At 39.7% G+C, this 26146-nt stretch overlaps 1 protein-coding gene across 4 annotated transcripts in view; it reads right to left on the bottom strand.

Annotated features, from left to right (window-relative positions):
• CC2D2A (coiled-coil and C2 domain containing 2A) overlaps positions 1–26146 on the bottom strand; it is a 137033-nt gene that overhangs the window by 14034 nt on the left and 96853 nt on the right. For all 4 annotated transcript variants that reach the window (XM_061192103.1, XM_061192104.1, XM_061192106.1 and 1 more), the window contains 10 exons: positions 24459–24662; positions 22734–22826; positions 21679–21770; positions 18098–18265; positions 15207–15312; positions 14906–15015; positions 13651–13747; positions 12605–12703; positions 9519–9695; positions 4486–4689 (listed from right to left, as the gene is read on the bottom strand). In XM_061192103.1, the coding sequence (XP_061048086.1) occupies positions 4486–4689; positions 9519–9695; positions 12605–12703; positions 13651–13747; positions 14906–15015; positions 15207–15312; positions 18098–18265; positions 21679–21770; positions 22734–22826; positions 24459–24662 (1350 nt within the window). The remainder of the gene's footprint in view (positions 1–4485; positions 4690–9518; positions 9696–12604; positions 12704–13650; positions 13748–14905; positions 15016–15206; positions 15313–18097; positions 18266–21678; positions 21771–22733; positions 22827–24458; positions 24663–26146) is intronic.

Below are 26146 nucleotides of genomic sequence, written 5' to 3'. Positions count from 1 at the left end.
CATTTCTCTAAGAAGTCCTGGTTCCTTTTAGAGGGCAGTAGTATTTAGAAACCAAGATGGGTGCATCATTGTGGTTGTAACTCATTATTTCTGTAATTGCTCAGGAGGTTGAACATCTTTTTATATGCTTATTGGCCTTTCATGTTTCCACTTCTGTGAACTTGTATTCAAATATTTTGTACATTTTTAAATTGATTTGTAGTTTTTAAAAAATATATTCTAGTTACTATTCCTTTGTCTATTACATATGTTGTAAATGTCCTCTACTGATTGTGGCTTGTCTTTTCCTTTCCTTTGTGCTGTTTTTTGTTAACTCAAGTTCTCAGTTTTAATATGGTCAAATTTATTCTTTCTGGTTACAGTTACAGTAAGTCCCCTACATACGAACACATTCCGAGAGCGAGTTCGTAAGTCCAATTTCTTCGTAAATCTGACAAAGTTAGCCTAGGGACCCAACTAACACAATTGGCTGTATAGTACTGTACTGTAATAGGTTTATAATACTTTTCACACATAATACATAAAAAACAAACACAAAAAATAAACATTTTAAATCTTACAGTATAGTACTTTGAAAAGTACAGTAGTACAGTCCAACAGCTGGCATACAGGGCTGGCACCGAGTGAACAGGCAAGAAGAGTTACTGACTGGAGGAGGGAGAGGAGTTGGGAGATCGTAGAGCTGAAGGATCGTCAGCAATAGGAGACAGAAGGCAAGCTGCAGTTTCACTCACGCCTGACGCTGATGACACAGCTTCTGGTTCCTTGCTGGAACCAGATGCACGTTCACACCTTTGAAAGTTTGCAACTTGAAGGTTCGTATGTAGCAGACTTACTGTAGTGCTTTTTTCTGGCTTGTTTAAGGAACTTCCTACCTCAGGTCATAAAGATAAAAATGCCTCCCATATTTAAGTCCTCAATCTATCTGTTGAATGGTGTGAAGGAGGAATCTATTTTTTTTTCCATATGTAAAATCAATGATCCCAATACAATTTATGTAATAGTCAATTTTTACTAATTTCCAATGCCAGCTTTGTCATATATCAAGTTTGAGTGGGTTAATATTTGAGTAGACCTATTCTGGATTTTAAAATTCTCTTCCATTTTTCTCTTTGTTATTTGTGTTCAATACCATTTTACCTTAATTACTACGGTCTCATAAGTATCTGGATATGACATGGCAGATCTTCCCACTGAGTTCTTCTTTCTCTTCAGTATCATCTTTGCTATTTTTTTGCCCTTTGCACTGCTGTATAAATATTAGAATCAACTTGCCAAGTTCCACTACAAACTTTTAAAAATCTAGTTTTACAGTCTTTGGCTTTTAACTGGAAAGTTTAATCCCTTCACTTTGATTGTGATTATTGGCAAATATTTAGACTATTTCTACTACCTTATTCTGTGCTTTTTATTTTTTATTTTTCTATAATTTTTCTATGTTTTTTCCCCTCCCCACTCTCTTTACCCCATTTTGTTATTTTATCTTCTGCTAGTTTGGAAGTTATACTCACTTTTTAAGATTCTTTTAAGTTGTTAATATAGAAATTTCAATATGAATATTTAACTTAAACTCTAAAGTTAATAAATATCTTTGCCCTCATCTTGGAAAATACAAGGGCATTAAAATACCCTCATAGATCCTGTCCTGACATGTATACATTTTTTTTCAGGATTTTTGTTTTATCTTGATTTTTCAACCACATTGCTTTTATTATTACTGTGAAGACAATGCTTGTTGATTTATTCACTAATTTCCCATTTTCTTTACCTATCATTATGTGTTGCATCTAGGATTTTCTGAGAACCTTCCTTCTCTTTATATTTTTTAGAAATTCCTTAAGTGAGAATCTTTTGGTTGTAAATTCTCCCAATGTTTGTGTGAAAGATAGTTTCACTGGATATAAATTACTAGTTTGATGACTATTTTCTTTTAGCCTTTTGAAGATGTCATTCCACTTCTGGCTTTCATTTGTGCAGCTAAAAAACCTGTTAGTTTAATTACTGTTCCTTTTTATTTAAAAAAAAATTTTTTTTAATTATTATTATTAATTAATTAATTTATTTATTTTTGGCTGTGTTGGGTCTTCGTTTCTGTGCAAGGGCTTCCTCTAGTTGTGGCAAGTGGGGGCCACTCTTCATCGCGGTGCGCGGGCATCTCACTATCGCGGCCCCTCTTGTTGCGGAGCACAGGCTCCAGACGCGCAGACTCAGTAGTTGTGGCTCACGGGCCCAGTTGCTCCGCGGCATGTGGGATCTTCCCAGACCAGGGCTCAAACCCGTGTCCCCCTGCATTGGCAGGCAGATTCTCAACCACTGCGCCACCAGGGAAGCCCTACTGTTCCTTTTTAGATAATCTGCACTTTCTCTCTAGCTGTTTTAAAGATCATCTTTGTTTTTTTTTGTTCCCAATTATACACCTGGATTTTAATTTCATTTTATCTTGTGTGGGATTCATTGGGCTTCCTGAATCATTGTTGTCTTTCATCAAATCTTGAAAATTCTCAGCTCTATCTCTTTGAATATTGCTTTTCTCCTTTTAAACACAATTTGGTCCTCCTCCCTCTATCCTCCATTGTCTCTTAACCATTCCTTTATGTCTTCCATTTTTTTCGGTTTCTGTGCTATACTCCAAGTAGTTTCTTTGCCTGTATATTCATGAATTATCTCTGTATTTAACTGTGTTTAATTTAACTCTGTATTCGACTATATTTGATGTTAGGTTTAAACTGTTTGTTCAGTTTCTAATTTTAACTATTCTTTATTTCTACAAGTTCCATGTAGTACTTTTAACACGCTGTGTATCAGTTCTAAGTCTATTGTCCTTTTGTTATATTTTCAATTCCCTAGATTTCTTAAACTTATTAAACATACCTATTTTATATTCTGAATCTGGTAATTTGTGTCCCGATTCTGCAGAATGTTGTTTCTGCTAACTCCTACCTTTTTCATAGTGACTTATTTCTTCATTGATGATCTTTTATATGTTCATGTTGCTTGGAACTTTTTCTGTGGAATTTTTTTGAGGCTGAGTTTAAAGGATGTACTCCTAGAAAAATTTGTGTTTGCTCTGACAGGGACTTAGGGGCATTACCAACAGGGAATTCTTGAAATTAAATTTCGATTGAAGTTTTTTGGGGTCCTACAGGTAGTGTAAATTTCAGTCCCAAGTGTGAATAAGTACAGCTTAGTGATTAGGAATTCTTAGGAGAGACTTTTTTTTTCTCTTTCATCCAGAGTCAAGGCTGAGACAGGCAGGTTTTCTTCTGCAGGGTAGGGTATTTCCTAGTTTACCTACCAGTGAGTTTACACTTCAAGGGTCCCAGCTCCGTGGCTGAGTCTCTAACCCAATGCTCCAGCACCATGCATTACCTCCCGTCTCCAGCAACCTTGAGGCCCTTTGAAACCCAGCTCTTGGCATTAGGAATTATGGGTGACCCCAGAGCAAACGCTATTTCAAGCCCTCACCCTTGTGGAGTCTTGCTTTCCTGTTGTTTCCTGTCTCTGGGTTTTCCTCCTCATCTTATTTCTATTTCAGTCATGATTTAAAACATGTTTTAAATATTTTATTCATCACTCTTAAGTGTTCTCTACTGGGAGAAGTTTTCTGCATATCTACTCTGCTAGAGAGAATAGAAGTCCCTGTTAAGGTTTTTAATAAAAATTGATTAATAAAAAAAGTAAATGAAATGTAGAACACAATGTTTATTTGGTTTTTTTATATATATCTATATCTGCAAATAGGCATATCATTACCCTGTTCCTAAATTACTAAATTAATGACTTACTAGCAGCAATTACTCTCTGTACTATCCACTCGCCAAAGACAGTTATGGGTTACCTTATCCACTTAAGAATAGCCCATTTAGCGTACAGTTCTGTTCATGTGAGATTGCGATAGGTATGGTGCTTTGCAGGCAGAGAATGATGCATGAGTATTTAATGGCCTGGTATGGATGTGCTTTACGGGGATGGCCTACATGCTATACATACTTAAAGCTTGGAAATAATTTTTGCTTAATTTGAATTTAATGATGCTTACAGCATTAAATATAATACTGAGTAGTTATCTTGGTATAATAGAACGTGCACGAGTTCTAAGTCAGAGGCCTAGGTTCAAATTCTAGCAGAGTTATAGAGAATACATAATGTAAACATGTTTGTATAAGACATTGTGAAAGTGTAGAGCATCTTCCAAATTTTAGTTTTCCAGCAGCCAATGTAATGTCAGGGGCACAGTAAGCACTCAGTAATTAATTGCTCCCTGAAAGAATGGACTAAGGATTATTATCCTCACTGGTACCTCCAGACTTTTCTAAAGAAATTAAGCCTCGTGGTACTAAAGGAGTTTTAATCATTACTTTAATCATTAATGATCTTGATCTAGTTACTATCCTAGGTACTATGAAATATGGTAATTAAGAGGGCGATATACTGAAACTTTAAAACCTTTTCAGCACCAACACCGATTGGCTGTGAAATACTTACTGCTGTTGCCTGTGGATTGTTGGGGTGAGTGTTAAGGAGCTCCTGAGGAGGATTTAAAGGCTTGAGATAACGAGTAATGAAGACGGTTTTCCCACTAATGTCAACCACTCTTGTAAGGCACTGACGATTTGGAAACTTTAAGGCACATTCAGCTTGAAACTTCTCAGTCGCTTGAAGCAATTTCTCATCTTCCTGAGAATCAAACTTCAAAAATAAAGACTCCATGGAGTTTGTATATCATTACAGGAGATACAGTAGAACCTGTTCAGATCCCACAGTCAACGTGAACTCAATGTGTGCTTCAGGAAGTATGATTTAGTGACCCCCTTACAAAATTGTCAGGCCCCAGTGTTCCTGAAGCTTTATTTAATTATATTTATAATTTAAAAATTAGATGGATTCATTAAACACTTAAAATATATTCACCAGCATTGAAAGAAAGTAGTCAACAGGCAAGCAGCCATATGGAAATTATTGGATTAATAAAAGAACATATAAAAATTAAACTATGATGTACTACTTCTGATTGATGAGACCAAGCAATAGTTTTATGTGTATTTTGATGTTGGTTTTAGAGGGGAGAGGGCTCAGAAATCAAACATCTCAAATGCAAAGGTAAAGCAACTCATGTTAAAAGGACAACAAATTTACAAGTATATATGGATGTGTTAAAAAGTTTTAAATCCATAACCAACGTACTAAATAATAGTAATGGGTCTCAAGGTAAAAGGAAGCAGAACTCGAAACGTCAAATGTATAGTAGTTTTTTTAAGTGGTTCTCTGATCCAAGATGAGCCAATGCCCAGACTTTTTAAAGTAACTCAAAGCAGCTGAAACAGAACAGATTTCAATTGTCTCTGGACATAGGGTGTCATTTTTCCTTCAAGCCATTGCTGAAACGTAGCATGGAAAAAAGCAGATATTTAAATGTTTCTACAAGATTTTTGTTGTTTAGTATAAAAATTTATGTATCGTTGCTTACATTTCAAAGGATTTTAAGACAAACTCAAAATTTTATTAGAAAATCCATTTTTAGGTAAGATTTACATTCTAGGCAGTGCTTGAAAGTTTTGTTTGTTTGTTTTCGAGGAGGGAAATACATCTAGATATCCCCTTCATACTCTGCTTTACTTATTTTAGCATTTAAAACTGCTGATATATTTGTTTACTCTGTCTCCCTCATAGAGTAAGATTCTTGAAGTCAGGGATTTTGTTTTGATCTAGTTTTTTACCTTCAGTATCGAGGATACGACACACATAGTACATAGTAGGCACATGGTAAGTGTTTAACAAATGTTGCTGAATGAATGAATGAGAGCACAGAGAACATCCCATTACTTTTTTATGACTTTTAATAGGATCTAGAATACTGAATTGTTCTTGGCTTCTCTTCTATTGGAGCTGGACTGTGGCTCCTGTTTCTAATTTGATTGCTGTATCCTCAGAAATTGAGGTAGCGGTTGTGGCGGATAGATAGGATGGAGGCATTTCCAAAAGCCTCCTGTATATTCTTCACGGGATGTGCCCTGACATCTGAATCCTAACATTATCATCATCGTTGTCGTTATAACCACCTACTCAGCACAGTGCCAAGACACGGTAGCTACCGAATAGGTGGTATGATGAAGACATAAATAAATGAAAAAGGTGAGCTTACAAGACTTTGGTATGGATGTATGCAGACTCTAGGGTATAAATAATTGTAACTTTAGAAAGATTGAGAATTATGAAACAAGGGTGGTGTGAAGAAAAGCACCCTTTTGAATTCATCCCTGTTTCTTTTAAACTCATTAATTTACATATGCATCCAATTATTTGAAAAACGTTTGCTGAAAGTCTAAAGGGTTCTAGGCAGTCTGGATAAATGTATATGAAACAGACCCCTCAAGAAACTTCTAGTCTGGAGGAGAACATTAATAAGCAATCAGGTGCTTGAAACACTTGACCAGAGATCCTGTAGGGATAGACACCGTATGCTATGCAAGCATTAACGAGAGGCAGCTATAGACAGTGTCCAGAAAGAACAGTAAAAATCTTGAATCAGTACTGACTACTTCCAAATTGAAAAAAGTATGTATAAAACTTTTTCTGCCACTTGGACCTGGATGTTCTGCCGTGTATTTTGACTCTGTAGTTAGTGCTTCTTGGGAGCAGGGCCCATGTTTCAGTCATTTTGTGTTCTTCTCTGCACTGAGCATGCATAATGTAAGCATTTAATAGGTATCTATTAATGATCATTAATACTTGTTTAGACCACAAGGATGCCATTTAATGGATTGAAACCGTAATTTAAGGGTAGTATGCCATGTTGGTAATCTAAGAAGTGCCAAGCAAAAGCTAAATACTAAAAGGATTTGGGTCGTTTATTATGAAACAAATAAAGGTGGAACTGACAAATTCACAATTAGATTCAACATGAAATTTGGAAGATTCTTAACTGGCTCAATTCTTTAACTTCTAGGTTAATGTAAATATTTACAGAAAACTGAATGGGTTTATTTTCCCTTTGAATACCTACACTGTGGCAGCTCCACTGACCAGAAATAATTGTCCCAGCCACACTGTTTATGTAAGAAGCAGCTCATGGATTTTATGGACGTGGAAACAGTGGAGGTAGCTCCCAGTATGCAGGTGACATTCAGACATGTGACTTGCTGATTCAGAGCTAAATAAGAAACTTTCTGACAAAATGAAATGGGCCAAAAGACAAAGGTAGTTATTCTTCATGAACTGCAGACATCTGTAGTTCATTGCCAAGGGATCACACATACATTGGGACCCAGCAGCTTCCATAAGGTGGCAGAGGACAGAAGCAGGTAATTAATGCCTAATAACTATTGGCTGATGAATAGTAAAACAAAATGCTTGGTACCTTTTTAAGCATGTCACTCATCTATCAGAAGCAAGAAAGAAGAAAGAAAAGGAATAAGAGGAAGACTTCATAAACAGACATAATCTATTTTAAAAAACTTTTGTTTTTATCGAGACAGAGTAAAGTAGGGGATGTTAAGAGTTTCAGGAGTTGCTACTGATTTTTTAGACAGTTCCATGAGTAAATATCTTTAAAAAATCATATGGAATGGTTCAGTATGGGATGATGTGGAGGGAAGACTCTAATGGGCTAATCCTGGCAGTTGCTGTTAAGTGGAAAAACAATTCCAGGTTGTGGTCCCTACTATTTAGGGCAAGAGCTTCTCTCTCCTTTCTGCCACTGTGTGTTTAGGACGCCAGGATCCTGTCAGTGTACAAGTCTTCCTTATCAAGGAGCAGCAGAGTCTGCCTTCCAGAGGCGTTTTCTTACGCCCTCATTTTGGAGGTCTGAGAGAAATGCCACATACAGCCACAGCGGGGCAGTGAAAAGCCACCGAAGGCAGCAGCTGACAGCCTAGATATCTCATTTTAAGGAAGGAAGGCCATAGGACCCTTAAAACTCCTGCAGGAGGAGGTCAGTGCCTGGGAAGAAGGCCAAGTGCAAAGGCACCTCTGGTTTTCAGCTTTTCAGCTTTTCAGCCCCAGTCACAGACTGCTCTCCCGTGGTTTGGAAGCCCACCTCCAGGTGGAGTACTAACTGACCGCTTTTGCTTCTGTTAAGAATACATAGAACTAGCAAAATCGTCTTTTCTCTGGGAGCATTTTTCTGTGTAAACATGCTTTTTGACTTTCTCTTGAATTTGTACATGAAGAAAAGCATTCCGAACATGTTTCCCTTCCTAGAAATATTTTGAAATGTATATATTCTAACATGTTTTTTGGAGAACATATTTGTTACAGCTTTAGTGACAAAAGCTAGCATATAAGGTTAATTTGAATTTCATAGATTTGTTTTTCCAACAGTCCTTCATGTTTTCCGGTAAATGCCTTGGAAATAGGAAATAGTGATAGTATTTTTCTCTGTGACCCAAACTGTAATAGTGAAAAAGAAACAGAGGAATGTGCTCATTTTTTTCATCTCCGTCTGCGTCTTAATTACAGTGGATAAAGAGTCAGCATAATAATTTGGGCGGTATAGCTTAGTAGTTAACAATTTGGAATTTTTATTTGCTTTTTTAGGCAGCTATATTCCCAGTGCCTAAAAAATGCCTGTCACACAGAAGATGCTCAGTAAATATTTGTTGAATATATATGATTTAAAGTCAGACAGATGTTTAATTGTTAGCGCTGCCATTTACTTCCCCGGGGTGAACTTGGACAGTTCAGCCCCATTTTCCTCATCTCCTAGTTGAAGACCCACCATACAAGACAACTGTGAGTATTCAGAGAGAGGACACATGTCAATGTCTGACAGAGTGCTCAGGACAGAGTGACAACTCAGCACATGGTGGTGGTGGTGGTGGTTGTCGTTACTGTATTAGTTTATAATAATAAGAGGTTATGATCAATCTTTCTCGCAAGTCTGATAAGGGCAGTATGCATCAATGCTGCACAAGTATGTTACATTAAGAAAGTATCTCCCAATTCTGAAGGTTGGGAAACAGTGCTAACAAATAGAAGTTCTAGAAATTCTTTTTCTCTAGAGCTGCGCAAAATTAGAGTACTTGTGCATATACTTACTTGTTTCTGTCCGAAGGCACTGAAATAAATTGTGGTGACCCCTGAAGGTCACCTGGTTTTATGATCCTATTAATTGATTCAATATACAACATGACCAGGGACTTGAGGTCAGATTTAGAAATGCATTTCAGCACGCTTGCCAGTAAGTGTCAAGATAATAAAGGAATCTGCTTTTCTACTTTCATATTTCATTTTCTACCCAATGAGAAAATTCTTCTAAAAGTAGAGCATGTTTATATTTGTTTTGCTTTGCTAAAAGTTTAAATTGCTGATTGACCTAATTATTGACTCAATGAAGTACAAACCCACACAGCTGTTCTCTAACCTTCATTCTGTCCAAACCGAAAGAGTAATAAATGGATACTGAAGTAAGGAAACCTCTCCTTGTGCCATTCAGTACAACTTTATGAAAGCATGGCCTAACAAGCATTTCTCAGGTTTTGTCCGCGTCAGACATGCGATTCCAGAGAGTACGCAGTTACCTTTTCTCGAACCGACTCCCCGGGAACCAGCTGAGGCTCCAAGGTAATGAACAGGGTGATGTAGGAGCCTTCACTCAGGCTTCGGACAGCGTCAAAACCCCGCTCAATAATCACACTTCGCTCCTTACTGTAGCCCAGAAGAACTGGGGGAATGTTGATTTTAAATGTCCCATCAATCTGTGAAGAAAATACAATTCTGTAAACATCCTGGTGATTTTCCAACAGAAGTTCAAAGGTAAGTGTCAACTCCTCATCATCTGATGAATTCAGTAAAAACTGCTCAGACTGTATTCAGGGCCCACCCCGTCTCTCCAGGCTTGTCTCCTTAAGCTGTCACAGCAAGGGCTCTCTCTTTCCCTGCCTTCTTTGCTTGGTTCAGCGGAACATGTGCTAGTTATGCAAGTTGATTCCAACACTAGGTTGCCTGTGTTCAAATCCTGGATTAAACTCGAAGTGACTCAGCTTGTGCATTTGTAAAAAGGAGATAATAATAGTATCTACTTTGTAGGGTAATTATGTATGCTGAATGGATTAATAGATGTAAAACACTAAGAAAAATGCCTGTCCTGTGATAAGTGCTCAATAAGTGTTAGCTGGCAGCCAGTCCCCTTTTCTGGGATGCCTCAGCTTCCCATCTCCACCTTTTAGAATTTTAATCATTTTTCAAGGCTCAGGTCAGATGTTATCTCCTTCGTGATTTGTTTTATCTCCACCAGCTTTACATACAACTTGCTTCTTTCATTTATTGCATTGACACATTCTGCCAGACTTTACTGTTGTGTGCATATTTATCATGTTCTTTTAGATAATTGTTCTTTGCAAATAGAATCTGTATTGTGCTCTTTTTTGTATCACCCGTCTCCAATATATCGCAGTGTTTTGTATACACAGGAGGTGCTCAATAAATGTAGGCTGAACGAATTACAAGCCTCTTACATAAAATGACCTAAATTATGTAGAGGTTCAAAAAGGCAGAAGTTTTTACTCCTTTGTAGTCAAAGCAACAGTAAGTTTATGGAAGACTGTCTAGTACTACAAAACTACTCAGGGCTAGACTTGGAAATTCACAGATTTTCAAAGAATCCAATCTTTATTTCAGTGAATATGCCCTCTAGAGAGGAATGAAGGAAGCTCTTATTTATTTTCCTCTTTACATTGGTGGAGTTCCCCCAAAGCCTTTACCCAGGCAGATGAGAGGGTACAAGGAGAAGAAGAGTATAAATACAGCGCCGTATAAAGTACAGCTGAAATAACTGGGCACATATGGTCTGTAGAATAGATAGATGAGCCAGGAGGGAATGGACACTGTCTCCAAATAGTTGAAGTGTAAGAATTTAAGACAGAGTCTCTCACCCTGGGCACTGTTGATGTTTGGGACCAGAGAACTCTTTGTTATGGAGGGCTGTCCTGTGCATTGTAGGGTGTTTGCAGCATTCCTGCCTCAATACACTAGATACCAGTTGCACCCCTACTAGTTGCAACAACCAAAAAATGTCTCCAGATATTGTCAAATGTCCCCTGTCGGTTCATTTAAGAGCGTGAGCTTTGGAATCAGACAAAACTTTTAAAATGACAAATGTGATAAAATCATTCTCAAAAGCAATATTGAGATGTATAAACTCAAAAGTTGAATAGGTCTCTCTACTTTTACCAATCTCCTTCTTCAAGGATAAGCCAATGTAAAATGTTGGAAGTTGGTAAAAGTTGAATCCCAGATCTGCTGTAAACTTTGGGATTTGAGTAGTTACTTACCTTTCTAGGCTTCCGTTTTTTCATCTATAAAATGGGGATTATAATGTCTATTGAGCTGCTGTGAGGTTTAATTAAGGTGACATATAAACTAGCTAGAAATGGTATATATCAATAATACACACCTGATAAATATAGTTATTCCTATTATTATTACCAAATTAGGAGTCTCCTTGTTTTGTGTAGCTCCAAACCAGGACCTATGAATGGGGGTCCCAGGGAGGAATTTAGCTTATGGCACAGTTTAAAGAAGAAATTTATGACAGAGATATTGGAAAGAGAGCAAGCTACCTTATGAGGTAGTGAGGTCCCTACTTCTAGAGAGTATGGGTATTACTAGGATATAGTAAAGGAGATTCATTTATCAAGAAGGGGTTTGGAGTAATTACTTCTGAGTACCCTTCCAAATGTGATGTCAAATAACATGGGCAGTTTGATTTGCAAAATGATGTGCTCTTTAAAATTTTTTTCATTTCAAATCTATTCGAAGTGGGAAATGTAAAATTTTTGGCACGCATATAGCTGCAGCATCACCTGTAGACAGTCCCTTTGGTCTAGGGAGGATTGCAATTCCAAATGATTCTTGAAATTCCAACCAATCCAAGCCTCTCACACTTGAGTTTTGTTCTTGGCCTTGCTTGAGACTGTGACCCAGGCAGCATTTGCTCTATGTGGTCATCACATGTGGATTTAAACTGTTTCCTCTGTAGCTGTGTGAGATTAACACAGTCTTTGGCTCAAAGCCTCCTGTTGCTATGGATTTAATACTGGGATATTAAAGCCATTTCAGAATCTTTAACTGTCTCAGATTAGCGCTACTATGCCATTCAAGACTTGTTAACCTAATGGATCCCCTTAAGCAAAACTGTTAAACTCTGAAGAAGGTATTTTATTTGAGCAAGTCGCTACCAACCATTTTTCATTTTTGAAATACTGAGGACTCTGGAAACATTAAAGCACTTGATTAAAATGGGCCATCAACTGGCCTGGTTGTTTTCTTCAAGTTATTTTCAGGCATCTATCCACTCCACTTTTGTCATTTTTGACAAGTTTCTACTTTGTCCTACCTTCTTCACTTTCATTTAAAAGTTAAAAAATTCTCAGATTGGCAAAATTGTACATTAACTACTAACTGTAAGGAAGATAGATGTTTTAATAAGTCATGCAAATATGACAGAAGATCAATGGCTTTATATAGTGATTTTTATCTTTCCAATAGTGGCCTTGCACATAGGTTCTCTCAGTGTTAAGGGTATACTTCCACAAAAAAACCTTTAACAGGAAAAATGGATAGAGCAGTTCCCTATTCCTGTGAAATTCTTACTTTTGATGCTTACCCTTGCCTGGAAATATATCGTGCTAAATGGAATTTTCACACATCCCAACCAGTGTCTCTCAATACGGGTGTGGATTCCACTTCCTCTCTCACGGTCGTCCTAAAGGAGGGGTGGGAAGTAATAATTGTTTAACAACTCCGGATAGGAAGTAGGAAAGCAGCAGGATTTTAGCTGAAAGCGCGGTAGGTTTAGGTTAAGCAGATCTAAGTCACATTCTGGTTAAGACACTTAATAGCTCTGTGACCCTAGGAAAGTGATTGAACTTCTCCGAACCTCAGTTTCTTCATCAATAAATTGGGGATTTAACAATCTACTTTGTAGGGGTATTTTAAAATTAAGACAATGTATAAAAAGCTCCTAGTACAATTCCTGGATCATAGCAGACAGTCAAGTTGAAAATAAAAAAGCTGGTTCTCTTCCTCCCTTCTTTCTTTCCCCATTTATACAGGTCAGGTTTCAAACATTCCAAATTTTGGGATTGATGGGGCTCAGGGCAGGCTGCCCCCAAATATGCCAAAGTGGCATATGGATTACTTTGAATTCAAGTTACTTGAAAAGCAGCTGGTGCAAGAACACTCTGACCCTCCTTTGTCTGCAGAAAGCAGGAAATAAATCTCCTGTGTGAAAGGTGCCCTCCCTGCACCTGGGGGGAGAGAGAGAGAGACATCCTTATCACCAGAGACAGGGAATCCAGGGCTGAGGAGGCGGTACAAACAAACCTTGTTATTTCTTTACTAATTTACCCAAAACCAAACATCTATGTCTTGTCAATTCTTCACAAATTTATTGTTTCTTTGTCTAAAAGGTATAAAAGCTGTCTGTTCTGGTCACTTCCTAGATCGTGTATCTATGAGACCTTTGTACATACAAAATTAAAAGTTGTTTATTTTTCCCCTGTTAATCTGTCTTGTGTCAATTTAATTATTAGACCAGCCAAAAGAACACACAAGCGTAAGGGGAAATTTTCTGCTCCCTGACAGGACTTACACGATGGGTAGAGGATAGGAAAATGAATACAGACATCTTTCTCAAAAACGTGAACTTACCTCTAAGACATCATATAGAACTTCATCAAAAATGTTGATGAACACGTCATCTTTCACTGACTGCAAACTGGTGGTGCTGTAATCCCCATTGGGGGCCCTGCAAATGGGCACCCATGATCAGGGAGCATGAAAAGAGCAAAAGAGAAATAATGAGTACTCAAATGTCCAAACTGGAAAAATACCTGAATATGAGCATAGATAGGAGGACTAATGGCAGTTGTCTCATTTAAAGGATTTCTCTAGCACAGAGACCCTATAACGTAGTACCTATACTCAAATGGCAAGGCAATAGACTGCAGGCTCCGGGCAGAGAGACAAACCCTTTTGCTGGCTTGTCCTGGTGAGTCTCACATCATCTCCCAACCATGGTGAGCTTTGCAGGGAGCCAGCTGGCCAGGGCTGAGCTGGCTCAGTGGACGGGCTACATATAAGGTCTCCAGCTGATATTGGTGCTGGTATGTGGACTTCCTAAGCAACTGGGCTCTGGAAGGTGCTTCTCTGTCAGACCATTCCCTGGTCATAAACCTCCTATTGTTATGTGGCTGGTTGGATGGTCCCTGCTTCCCACTCACTTTCCCCACAGATAAGTAAAGCAAGGGAGGGGTGAGGTTCATCTCCTATAACACCACCTGCTCTGATTCCAGCCAGGCCTGGCCCAAGCAGGCCTCTCCATGGCATGGCTCGAGACCAGGCTACTGCATCTATTTTGCTGAGCATTTGCCTTTAACTTTTCTCATTCTTTTTGCTTGTACTATGTATAAGAGTGGTATCTGTTTCTCCCTTCTGACTTAACTAGTTCTAACCCTTGCTCAGTCTCTAATTTACTATTTGGCATTAAGCAAGTCACCTTCCATCTTTAGGTTTTAGTTTATTTTCTATAAAAGTAGAGCACTAGACTAGATAATTTCTGGGTTGCTTCAAGATCTGAAATAATGAGTCTTTTAAATATGTAAAATCATTTAATCAAAAATTTTAAATGCCTATGTATTTCTGACGAGGGAGAAAGCTTAACTAATGGGAACTAGGGAGCTTCAAAATTACTTAAAGCTTCTAGAGTTGGGGAGATGGGGAAGAAAAGAAAAGCAGTGTAGGCTAGGGGCTGTGGGATTGAGGGACTGGGAAGCTTGGGCTGTAAGAAGCCAGAGCCTGGAGAGGAGTGGGGTATCCCAACAATGAACCCAAGTTTCAGAAGTTAGATATTTTCCCATTTTATTCTTGATTGGAGTCACTTGTAGAATGAGGAAAATATGCTTACCTAAATGGAAGTTCGAGTTCTTCATTCCAGCTGGGGTTTGGACCTTCAGCTGTAGTTGTATGGCAAATTGTTCGCTGAAATGAAACTTCTACAAAAGGACGTACTAAAACCTTAAAATCAAGAGCAAAGAGTCTGTAACAGTTAGTAGAATTATTTCGATCCTAACAGAGGTAAAATATGTTTCTAAATAGTGTGTTTCCAAAGAAAACAAGGCAGAAAACAGACTATGAACTTTCTAGGCAATTCTTAAAAATAGAAGGGGCAAGATTCTAAGTGGAGATCCAGCACTGGGGTATTTCACCTGGCCGAGGGGGTAGTCAGCACTGTGGGTTGGGCTTTGTGTGGCTGGGGAAGCAGCATGCTTTTCGCTGAAAGTCCTTGAAGATCTCGATGGCTGCTGGAATTTGCTAGGAGAGAAAATGTACGAAAGAAATAAATGACATGCAAAGTCGAATTATATACTTTGCAGACGGTTTCTCCAAAGCTGTATGGTGTTGGTGGCTATGGTGACAGACATACTCTCTAAGCTTGTTGATGCTTCAGAAGTCTTTTTGCATGCTCTGGTCCTCCTCAGTCACCTAGTGATTATGAGAGCCTTCCCAACTTTCATCCATAGGCCTGCATGTCTGGCTGGAAGAGAGGAAAGGGACCTCTTCTCTCTGCTCTCTCATGGGTGCCTTTTCCCCCGTAACTGAGAAGCTCAATCCCTCTCAGGTAGCAGAATCCCGAGCTTCCTAACCAGCCTGCCCTGCCTCCATCCAATTCTGGTCCTTTCCCACTGTATTTTCTTTGAACATGCGCTCTCCAGTAAGCACGAGCTACATATCCCAGGTAAGACATCTCTCTCTGGGCCTGCCAAGCATCCATGGGAAAGGTGGTCAGGGATTCCTAGCTTGAGTTAGGATCTATGAGTCTTGCCCTCTTTCCCTTTTGAGCTGCCATTCTTAAGGGAAGAAATGAAGGTCACGTCCAGAGATCCTGTCCCAGATACCTTCCCCCTCATCCCAACAACCCACTTGCATATTTGTTTTTCGGTTTTTTAAAATAAATTTATTTATTTTATTTATTTATTTTTGGCTGCATTGGGTCTTTGTTGCTGAGTGTGGGCTTTCTCTAGTTGCGGGGCACGGGGGCTACTCTTTGTTGCGGTACACGGGCTTCTCATTACAGTGGCTTCTCTTGTTGCAGAGCACGGGCTCTGGGCGCGCAGGCTTCAGTAGTTGTGGCTCATGGGCTTCAGTAGTTGTGGCTCGCGGGCTTAGTTGCCCTGCGGCATGTGGAATCTTCCGGGACCAGGGCTCGAACCCGTGTCCCCTGCATTGGCAGGCGGATTCTTAACCACTGTGCCACCAGGGAAGCCCCTGCCTATTTGTTTTGAATTTTACGGTTTGCCAAGTATTTCACATTCATTTGCTTAGCAAAGTACAAATTGTCTTTTTCCACCAGACTGTTTTACCTTTTCACAGAAAGGGTTTCAGACAAACTATGAGGCAATGAAAGTAGAACATTTAACACAACAGCTGCCAGAGAAAACCTTTTCCTGTTTGGAACACTGTCAATTACATTATTACACAAACACTTGTTAAGTACCTACTATATTTTAGGCCCTGTGTTAAACACTGGGGCTGCAAAGGCAAATAAGATAAACCTCGGCTCAAACTAGATAAACAAATAATCACAATATAGTGGGATATATGTTAGATTAGAGGGGTGGGCATGGGCCATAAGAGTGCAGAGAAGGAGTTGAAAAATCCTATTTAGTTTAGTTGCAAGGGTAGAAGGTTAAGATTTGCGTGGGTTTAGTGCAAGAGTTGATATTTGAACTGACTTGATGAATTTACACTGAAATGTATAACATATATAGGATCAACTATGCTTCCCTGTAATTATTTGAATGAAATGGTTTAACTCTTAAAAAACTTCATGGAAACCAAAAAAGAAGAGAAACACCTATATACCTTTTTTAAAAAAACAGCTTTTCACCCCACAGTTAAGCTTTAATGCAATCAAGATGAATGTTGGGCTGTGGCTTAAGGAAGCAATGCTATGGCACAGATTCAAGAGCTTAAATGGACATTTACATATAACAAAACACTGAGAATAGCTGGTGATGATCAGATGTTCTGTAATGGGTGGAAGAGTTAGTCAGCAGAAAAATAAAGTAGGGTAAAATAATAGGGGGTGGATAATTTAAAGGGAAGACCCTAGGGGCAAAAGATGCCAGAGGCTAGCAGGGTGTGCTTCTGTGATCAGAGAGCTGGATGACCTTGGGCAAGCCACTTATGCTCCCTTCATTTCCATTTTCCCTTTTGTAAAATGGAGACAGTAATAGTAGTGAGAAGTAAGTGAAATAATATAAATGAAAGTGCCTAGCATAGTGGCTAGAACACGGTGAATGTACACTAAATTATAGTTTCCCTCATTACACTGACAAGGGCACCAGCAAAGAGAAGTAATTCTTGGTCCTTCCATCTCTGTTCTCTAAGGGGATAAGAAACTTCGGCTCACCTTACCTATGGTGAGGGGTTCCCCATTGCCCCGATGTAATGAAATACAGTAGACATAATTCACTTCTCTGAGCAGATAAAAGAGAAGTCACAGTTTTGTGCTCAAACACATGTTTCAGAATCTAGAATATACACCTTTTGGGTATCTGCCCAGCTCTCACCCACTTCTCTGAGAACTGTCCCCCATCTTCAGGACAGGTCCTTGTGACCTGCCTCTCTGACTGTAGGTGACTAGACATGGATCAACACCTGACCCAAGTTAGGACCTTCAGATTCACTCCTGGGAAGCTGACACCTGGTGGGTGGTACCTTGACAGGATGGACCACCTCCATCACACAGAGAAGAACAAAGCAAACCCACAGAGGGAAGCAAGCAAGAGAGACAATGGGGCCTCTGAAGAAGCCATTTTAATCTTTACTGTCTACCATGTAGTTTGGCTGTACCTCTTGTTCTTGAGTTCTATGAGATATTCCCAATAAATCCCCTCTTTACCCGAAACTGACTGATTTGGTTCTGTTACTTGCAACCAATAGGGCCCTGACTTCATCAAGAATCCTCTTCCTCCCCCCTATCCCTGCCCTCGGCCCCCACAGAGTAAAAACTATGTTAAAAACGAGAGTGAACATGCTCTAAAGAGGTTGGATCCTGCACATTCCATCCCAGGGCTGTTCGGAGGGCTCTCACCTTGTCGTTGGCTTCCTCACTGGAATGTCATAAGCCCGGATAATGTTCACCAGCAGCTTTATGTCTCCATCGGACAGGTTTTGGGCTGTCACCTTCTTCCGACCTTTTCTCCTTGGCCTCAGTGGTCGTTTTTGTTCTGCCAGCTTGAAAAGGCTCAGGCCCAAAATGCTAATGATTACAGAACAAGATTAGGATGCTAGGGAAAAGAAAGATCTGGAAAGTCTTGAGACAACTTCCCAAATGCTGCCCCAAGGTCCCTCACAAGCCCCTGAAAAACTCCTTGTCTTTTTAAGGAGGGTGGAAATTGTCAAGAAGTTCTCCCAAGATGGGGGAGAGCCCACTGTGTAGATTATTAACATTCATTTTAGCTGCTGCCAATCAGAGGATGAAACTCATGTTCTGGTCCCTCCCTACACTTCCTGCTGGCTCTCTGCCTTGCTTATCCACCAGCCCCTCAAACGTGGCCTGTGCTCTCCTACTGTCCGCTTTCGCTTATGCCAGTCCTGCACGCTGAATGCCTCCTTCCACCTTCCTCCTCATCCACCCACTCGGTTGCAGTTTTACCACTTTTCAGGGCCACTATTTCCCCTTCCCCAGAGGCCCAGCCGCATCAGCCCGAAGGGGGGCTCCCTCTCCTGGGCCCCTGGAGCACTCATTAGCCTGCTGCATTCACATGGCAGCTGATGTTTATAGCCTTCTCAGGCCCTTCCAGGGATACCTCACTCTCTGGAGTTAGGCAAAACTAGGTGTGAATCCTGCTCACCTTGGGCAAATTATTTCACCTCTTAAAGTCTCTGTTTCATCATCTGTAAAATGGAAATACCTACCTCTTGGGGTTGTTGAGAGGATTTTGTGAGGAGGTGTGTACAGAGCACCCTGGCACTGGTCTAGCATTAGATGCCCTAACGTAGTGACTGTTGGGACAATGGCAATGATTATGATGCCAGTGATTATGTTGGAGAAAGGAGGGGATGGAGACAGGAGGAAGGGAGGGGGAGGCGGGGCAAGGGGATCCTTCTCTCACATCTCTCTACCTCTCACTGAGATGACCTCCATTAACACTTCCTGGAAGATGAAAGCAACGCGGTGAATCACGGGGGAGAAAGGGCCATGGAGAAAATAACTTAATTCTGCCCCAGAGACTAAACAGAAACACAACTGTGACTTCGTATCAGGAAGCTGACGTTAATGACTATGCCCAAGAGCCACAGAACAAAGCCAGCGGCGCAGAGCCGGCCTCGGGCTGGCAACCCTCACGCTGCTCTGCTTCCCTGTGAGTATCAGAGCTGCCCAGGCGGCCTGCCGGACGGGAGCCCTCTTTCCAAGAGACACATGCCAGCCGGGGAGATGACGGCCCCAAGGGGCTTCCGGGGGCTGTTGTTCCCAGTTGCTTCCCAAGGTCTTCCGTCCCACAGACCGCAGAAGAGCCACCATTTACCAGCACTTCTCTGGTTCAAGCAGAGTGCTAGGTGCCTTACGTATATTTCTAATCCTTACGGGTATATTTATCCCATTTTTCATATGAGGAAACTGGAGGCTCCAAGAGGTGATAGAATTTGCTAAATAGGAGGAGAGGGAGCTGGGGTTCAAGATCAGATCACCCTGACTACACAGCCCAGCTGCTGCTTCTTTTAATATTTACATATATTTATTCATTCACTCATTTAAGACAAGAATAAGCCCATTACATGTTAACATGGTATAAAATTATGAAAAATAACTATCCTTTCCAAAACAAAGAGTGTCAGGAGAGTGACACTGTTTTACATTTTTGCAAATCTCTTTTTTTGATTTATTGTACGTTTTAATTTATTTTTTATTTTAATTGAGATATAATTGACATATAACACTGTATACGTTTAAAGTGTACAATGTCTTGGTTTGATACATTTATATATGGCAATATGTTACCACTGCAGCATTAACCAACACCTCTATCTATCACTTCACATAACTATTATTTCTTTTTTTGTGGTGAGAACTATTAAGATCTAGTCTCTTAGTAACTCTGAAGTTTATAATCAGTATTGCTGACTATAATCACTCTGCTGTGCATTAGATCTCCAGGACTGATTTATCTTCTGGTTACAGGTTTGTACTCTTAAACATCTCCCCAGTTTCCCCCGCCCCCAACCCCTAGTGACCAACATTCTAGTCTGTTTTTATTCGTTTGGCTTTTTTTAGATTCCACGTATAAGTGAGAATCATATAGTATTTGTCTTTCTCTGTCTGACTCATCTCATTTAACATAATGCCCTCAAGGTCCATCCATGTTGTTACAAATTACAGCCCATCTTCTTAATCCCTCTGCCAGGACAGCCACCTAACCCAAACTTGGGGACCTCGGAGAGAAACCTTTGCTGGGGGTCGTGACATGGCACAACCCTTCTTTTCTCAATACTTTCTCCCCCTCAGAGAGGTGCCTCCTATCATGAGACTTTGCTGCCTCCCTAACAGTCAGCTTGAGAGCATCTTGGTGGCTGGGACCATTATATACAGAAACATTTTAATTTAAAGCCAAGAACAAACCAGAATTAAAAGAAGGAAGAACATACCCTGAGCCTTCAGAACTTAATGCAGAAAGTAAAGCAGAAAAAAGAAAAAGAAAGAAAAGAAATGGAAAAACAGCATGAAAAATCATCATCTATTCTAAAGTGTAATTTTCATGACTGAAAAAAAAAAAACATTCAATGACTGGACTCTGGGCCTGGAATAAAGAGAGAGGGTTTGCATGAATTTATGTGGGCACAGCCTCCCTTCTGTACGAGGATGGAGGCAAAGCCAAATAAGGGGCTGCCATGGATTGCACAGTTTTTTGTCTCCTTGCCAACTTGATGGTGGAGAGGAAGTACATGCATAGGAAATGACCTTTTCAGGAGACCAAGAGGTTTAATCACAGGGAGGGTCATGAAGTTAATAGACTGTGCAAGCCCACCAGTATAGAAAGTTCTCTTTCATCTTTCATGCATCCACCTCTAGTTGAGACCATTTGAGGATTATTCTAAATGATAGGGAGACAATCAAGCAAATAAACACAGTTAATTCCCAACTTCTATGTAAATATCCATTTTTCCCTGCTGCCCTTGCCCCTCACCAAACACATGGCAGCTCTGTGTCTCCCAGCTGTGGTGCTGGAACCAGACCTCTCCATGCCACCCAGAATCTCAGTGGGCAAGTTCTCAGCCACCCCCACTGCCCTGTGATGGGAGAATAAAGGAGACCCCGGCATAGGGAGGTGAGGAAAGCAGGAGGATGATGTGCTGGAGGGGATGCTGTCAAAACTTCATGTGACTGGAATGAGAAGATAGCCAAGGCTGGTGAAGTTCACTTGGAGGTGGTGGGAGGTGAGATGGGGTCCACTGGATGTGATGGAGAGGATCTCGTGTGACTTGTTCTAACAGGAACGCCCCAACTAGTGTAACATTAGGCGTTAATCAGGCCTTATCAGTTTCCAGTATTATTAGGGGCCCAAATGCACACCATACACTGACAAAAATCTTATATTTACATGAAATTTTTAGTATAATACAATACAAATAATTTTAAAAGAAATAACAAAAAGGTCTCTTTTTTTTTTTTACCTGATATTGGGAACTTCTTCTTCTACTACCAAATCCGAAAGAAGAAAATGGTGTTTTGCAATTAGAAAACGATTTATCACTGATTCTCTAACCTGAGGAAAGAAATATGTTTTATTTAAAATGTTCTTGTTCTATGAACGCACACTTCACTGCTCTAATGTCACCTCAGTGCAGCTTTCCAGACCACCTTTACTTTTCTCCGCAGCTCTGACCTCTTCCTATTGTAAATCATCCAGCTTTCCTCATTAGCATAAGCTCCCTAAGGCAGAGGGATTCTATTTTGTTCTCTGCTATATTCTCAGGACCTAGGAAAATTCCTGGCAGATAAGATCGTAAAATTTAGCTGAATGAATGAATGAACAACTACAAAAAGTAGGACCCGTCTCGAAGCACACACACTTCAGAACTGATTCTGAAGTTCTTCCCCTATTCAAACTGACTTGCTACCTAATTATTCTTTAAATAGAGGACCTCTTAAATGTCATAAATATTCTTTTTTTTTTAATACATGAGCTACAGGGTAGATCAACCGGATGAGAAAAATGTACTCTAGCTACTAGGGCATTTCTTATAAGTTAAATTAAAGGAAGGAAGGACAAAAGGATATTTTGACTTTCTAGTGCAGAAGGGCAGTTAGTATGTCGTTTATAAAACTTTTTTTATTACAAAGATAATAAGATGCAAACATTCAAATATTAAAAAAAAAATCATGACTTAGAAAGTTAAGTCCCTTGTAATCATACCCCCTCTTAAGATAACCGATAATAAACTGAGATACATCCTAGCGTTTTCAGCGTTTCCTCATTGAATACACTCCCCTTGGTTCCTGAGCTAGTTCAAATTGGATTTTTATCACTTATAATCATGAGTCCAAACTAATACAAAGGAGAACCAAGTAACCGTGTCCCAAAGTTGAAGATAGCTGTTAATCAATTTTAATCTGTAATTATGAGAAAATAAGCCTACAGGGGTTAAGAATAGAGACCTCCCTCCTCCAACCTTAGGATGTTGACTATTTTTCCCCTATGAGGACTGTTTAAAATGGTTTTCCTTACCTGCTGGAGGTACTTGGCTACGATGGCCCTGTGGGTATCTATGTGGTCCTTGGTTTCAATTACATTTCTGTCTCGTAACCGTTTCTCATAGTCCTAAAATTAAAAGGAAGCCATACTTTTATGATTCTAAAATACCAGTACTCTCTCATGCCCTTTTTGAGATTAGAGAATTATTTATCACATGTGGTTTAAGTCACAAATCATGGTTCTAAATGTTCCTTCTGCTTCCTTCTGAACTTTTGGTTCAGAATTGATCTTTGATGCAGTATCCAGGATTTGGAGTTAGTTGATTGAACTGCCTTATAAGTAGAAGAGAAATCTGTAATTACAAGTTACAATGTTCATGCAGAAAGAAATAGAGATAGTAGAGTCGCTGTAGTTCAAGATGCTAAGCTCACCCAAACAAGATGCTAAGCTCACCCAAACAATTAAGCAGGGCCAAAGCCCCTGCTTAATTTTTGCCTTTTATATTTCAAGTAAAGCAATTACAGAAATAGTAGATAGCATCTGGCTGCAGATGACTTGGGTCACCTACTTGAAGGAGAGGAATGGCTGCCTTTGGCTTTGTCTTCTTAGGCCACTGAACTTTTCTCTTTTTTCTATCAATAAAATTCCATGGGGTCCCCAGGGAGCTGCCATGTTCCCTTTCACTCCTTCCCTGGTCACAGCTGAATGCCCAGGGTGGCCCCTAACCCAGGCTGGGTGGCTCAAAAGTTGTCCCCAAGATTTTTAAACTCGGGACAAGAGGACACACCTCTCCCTACTGGCTGAGGCTACTAGATGTGAACTTGGATGATATTGGTGACCAAGTGATCAAATAGAGAAATCTGTCTACAATGGGGGAAAATGAAGTCACCATACTAAGGAAAGCCCAGACAGGATGGCGAAGGGGCCTGGCAATAGTTGGGTGTCTTTGAGACGCAGATGAACTCCTGTCATTCACATGTTTTAGATGTTTAACTCTATTTTGTGATTTCGTTATCTAATAAACTCCCCTTCGTTCATAAGCTAGTTCAAATTGGGTTTTTATCACTTATAATCACAAGTCCAAACTAATATAAAGAACCAAATAACCAAAAATATTCTCCCAGAATAATTTCTGCATGAAAAATCATACAGTCCTGGTATTAACTTCTAATGGCTCTCCCTTTACCTCATCAAACACAGACTTGCCTGGCTTTCACTGGCTTGCCCCATATACACAAGCCTATTACCTGTAACTCCTCAAAGGCTCCCTGCTCCCACGCCCGCCATGTTCCCTCCTCTGCCAAGCCTTTGTGCATCCTGCTGACTGTCTAGGGTGCCCAGAACTGTTCCCCACTTCCTTCCTGGTCCCCCACCCCAAGGCTGCTCAAATCCTACCCACCTATTTTCCCTGCAGTGCTTACCACCGTGCTTTGTGCTTAATAAATACTTACTGGATTAAAATGGCATTGAATTCCTGACTAAGGCACAATCCTTTGCCACATTAACACTTAAGAGACTCTTCAACCCTACAACTCTAATTTTTCCTAGTTTAGATGTCATTATACTGAGACAAAGATATTATTTAAACATTGGATTCAAGAAACATAATGGGAAGGTTATGTAAAGTACTACAAAAGAGGAACCAATATTGCTACTGAGAACATAGCAACAACAACAAAATACATACATAATAGTATACCAAATGGCACAGCAGATAGTTTATTATTTTATTAATAATAAAATAAGGCAATTTCTCACCTGGAATACCTTTTCCATAATTTCTCGGTCATACATTGGAATTTGTTTATAATTTCGGAATTCTGGCACCTCTTGGCTTCTAAGACCAAGAAGCCTGAATCGTTTGGATCTGTTTAATTCCTCATCTGAAACAAAGTTAAATTCCTGTTGTAGCTGTTCCAGTCGAAAGAAATCAGGGATGTAGGATTCACCACTGGTAGCAACCTATAAAAACCAGGAAATACAAAACTCTAGATAACAGGCAGATTTCACCCAAAGAAACTTGGCACTGAGCTTTTGGGAATGACGTTTTAACAGTTTTAGACAGAGAGACTCGAAACATCCATCATTTCATTTAAAGAGAAAATACACTAAAATATAATGGTAATGAGGCAGATGCTACTCTGCCTTTTATAGCTACTAATATTCATTTAGTAGCTATAAAAAGTATCATGAATCATTTTTCCAGAGAAATAAAAGTTAAAAGGTTCATTTTTGGTACACACGCTCCTCTAACAGTTGTCACAAAAATATACAGACTGAAAAATGTGAGATTTATATCAGTGTATTACCAAGTGCCTACTGCAAATAAGATTATTCATATACATAGTGTATATAAAGTGTATGTATTTTAAATGTATTTTTAAAATATTTAAATATTTTTACACTTTAACATTTTAAGTATATTTTAAAATATTTTTAAAATATAACTTTTGGACTTTATTTACGCACAAATGTAGATAAAGGCCCTAGAGTCGGCTGATCAGCTTCACTTGGCTCCACAGCCGTGCTCTCCTGTCCCTGCACAGCACCTCATGGCCTTGGTCACTGAGAAAAGTGAACCAGAGATGGACCCAAGCACCAGCCTCCGATGCCCCTGTACCCTGGAACAGAAAGTGCAGCTTCAGCACCACTGAGAGACTAGCAGGTGTGGGCTGCACTCTGCCCAGGTGTCTGCTTTCTCCTCTGCTGGGTGCTTTGCCAGATGCAACCTCCTCCTGGGCAGGTCTCTGCTCCTCCTCAGGGAGCAGAGATCTGAGGGAGCTTTGCGATGGGAAAGGTGATACTGCTGTGAAAATCCTGGTTCGTAAAAAAGAGGCCAGTCCGGAAGGCAAACTCTGTGTTTTGTCCTTCTACGGGAAGCAAATAGTTAAAAAGAAAAAAAAAAAAATGAAGGGGACATATGCACTATATTATTGTCATTGAAACATATCAATAATTTGAAAGCTTTATATGGAATAGGCTACACTTCAGGTCATATGGCCTATTCTTTCTTTCTTTTTTTTTTTTTAAGGTGGATATTTTCATTTTAATTAATAAAACAAAAATGAAACAATGAAGACATATATTGGGACTTCACTCATTCACCAATTATGCAAGAAATGTTTTGGTTAAATAAGAGAACTTATTCTTTCTAATAGTTCTCTAAGTATCAACATGCACTAAGTATCATGTTGGAAGGAGATTTTATGAAGATAAAAGTCAGAATAAACCAAAGCTTGCTTTGGGACTTCTCTTAGAATCACTAGGGGAGAAATGAAAGTTTTCATCCTGGTTATAGTTACCCTACTGATGAACTCGAACTAAGAAACGTGATCACGGAATGTGTTGCTATGGCCACTTTCTGGATCATCTACTTGTTTATCAGGTTTCTGTGGGAATTATGAACTTGGGAGTAAAAGCAATTGTATTTGTTACCAAGAGAAATC

Source organism: Eubalaena glacialis, chromosome 5 (assembly GCF_028564815.1).
Source record: "Eubalaena glacialis isolate mEubGla1 chromosome 5, mEubGla1.1.hap2.+ XY, whole genome shotgun sequence".
Lineage (NCBI taxonomy): Eukaryota > Metazoa > Chordata > Mammalia > Artiodactyla > Balaenidae > Eubalaena > Eubalaena glacialis.
The sequence above is the reverse complement of the archived record's forward strand: the minus strand, read 5'-3'. Positions and strand labels throughout refer to the sequence as shown.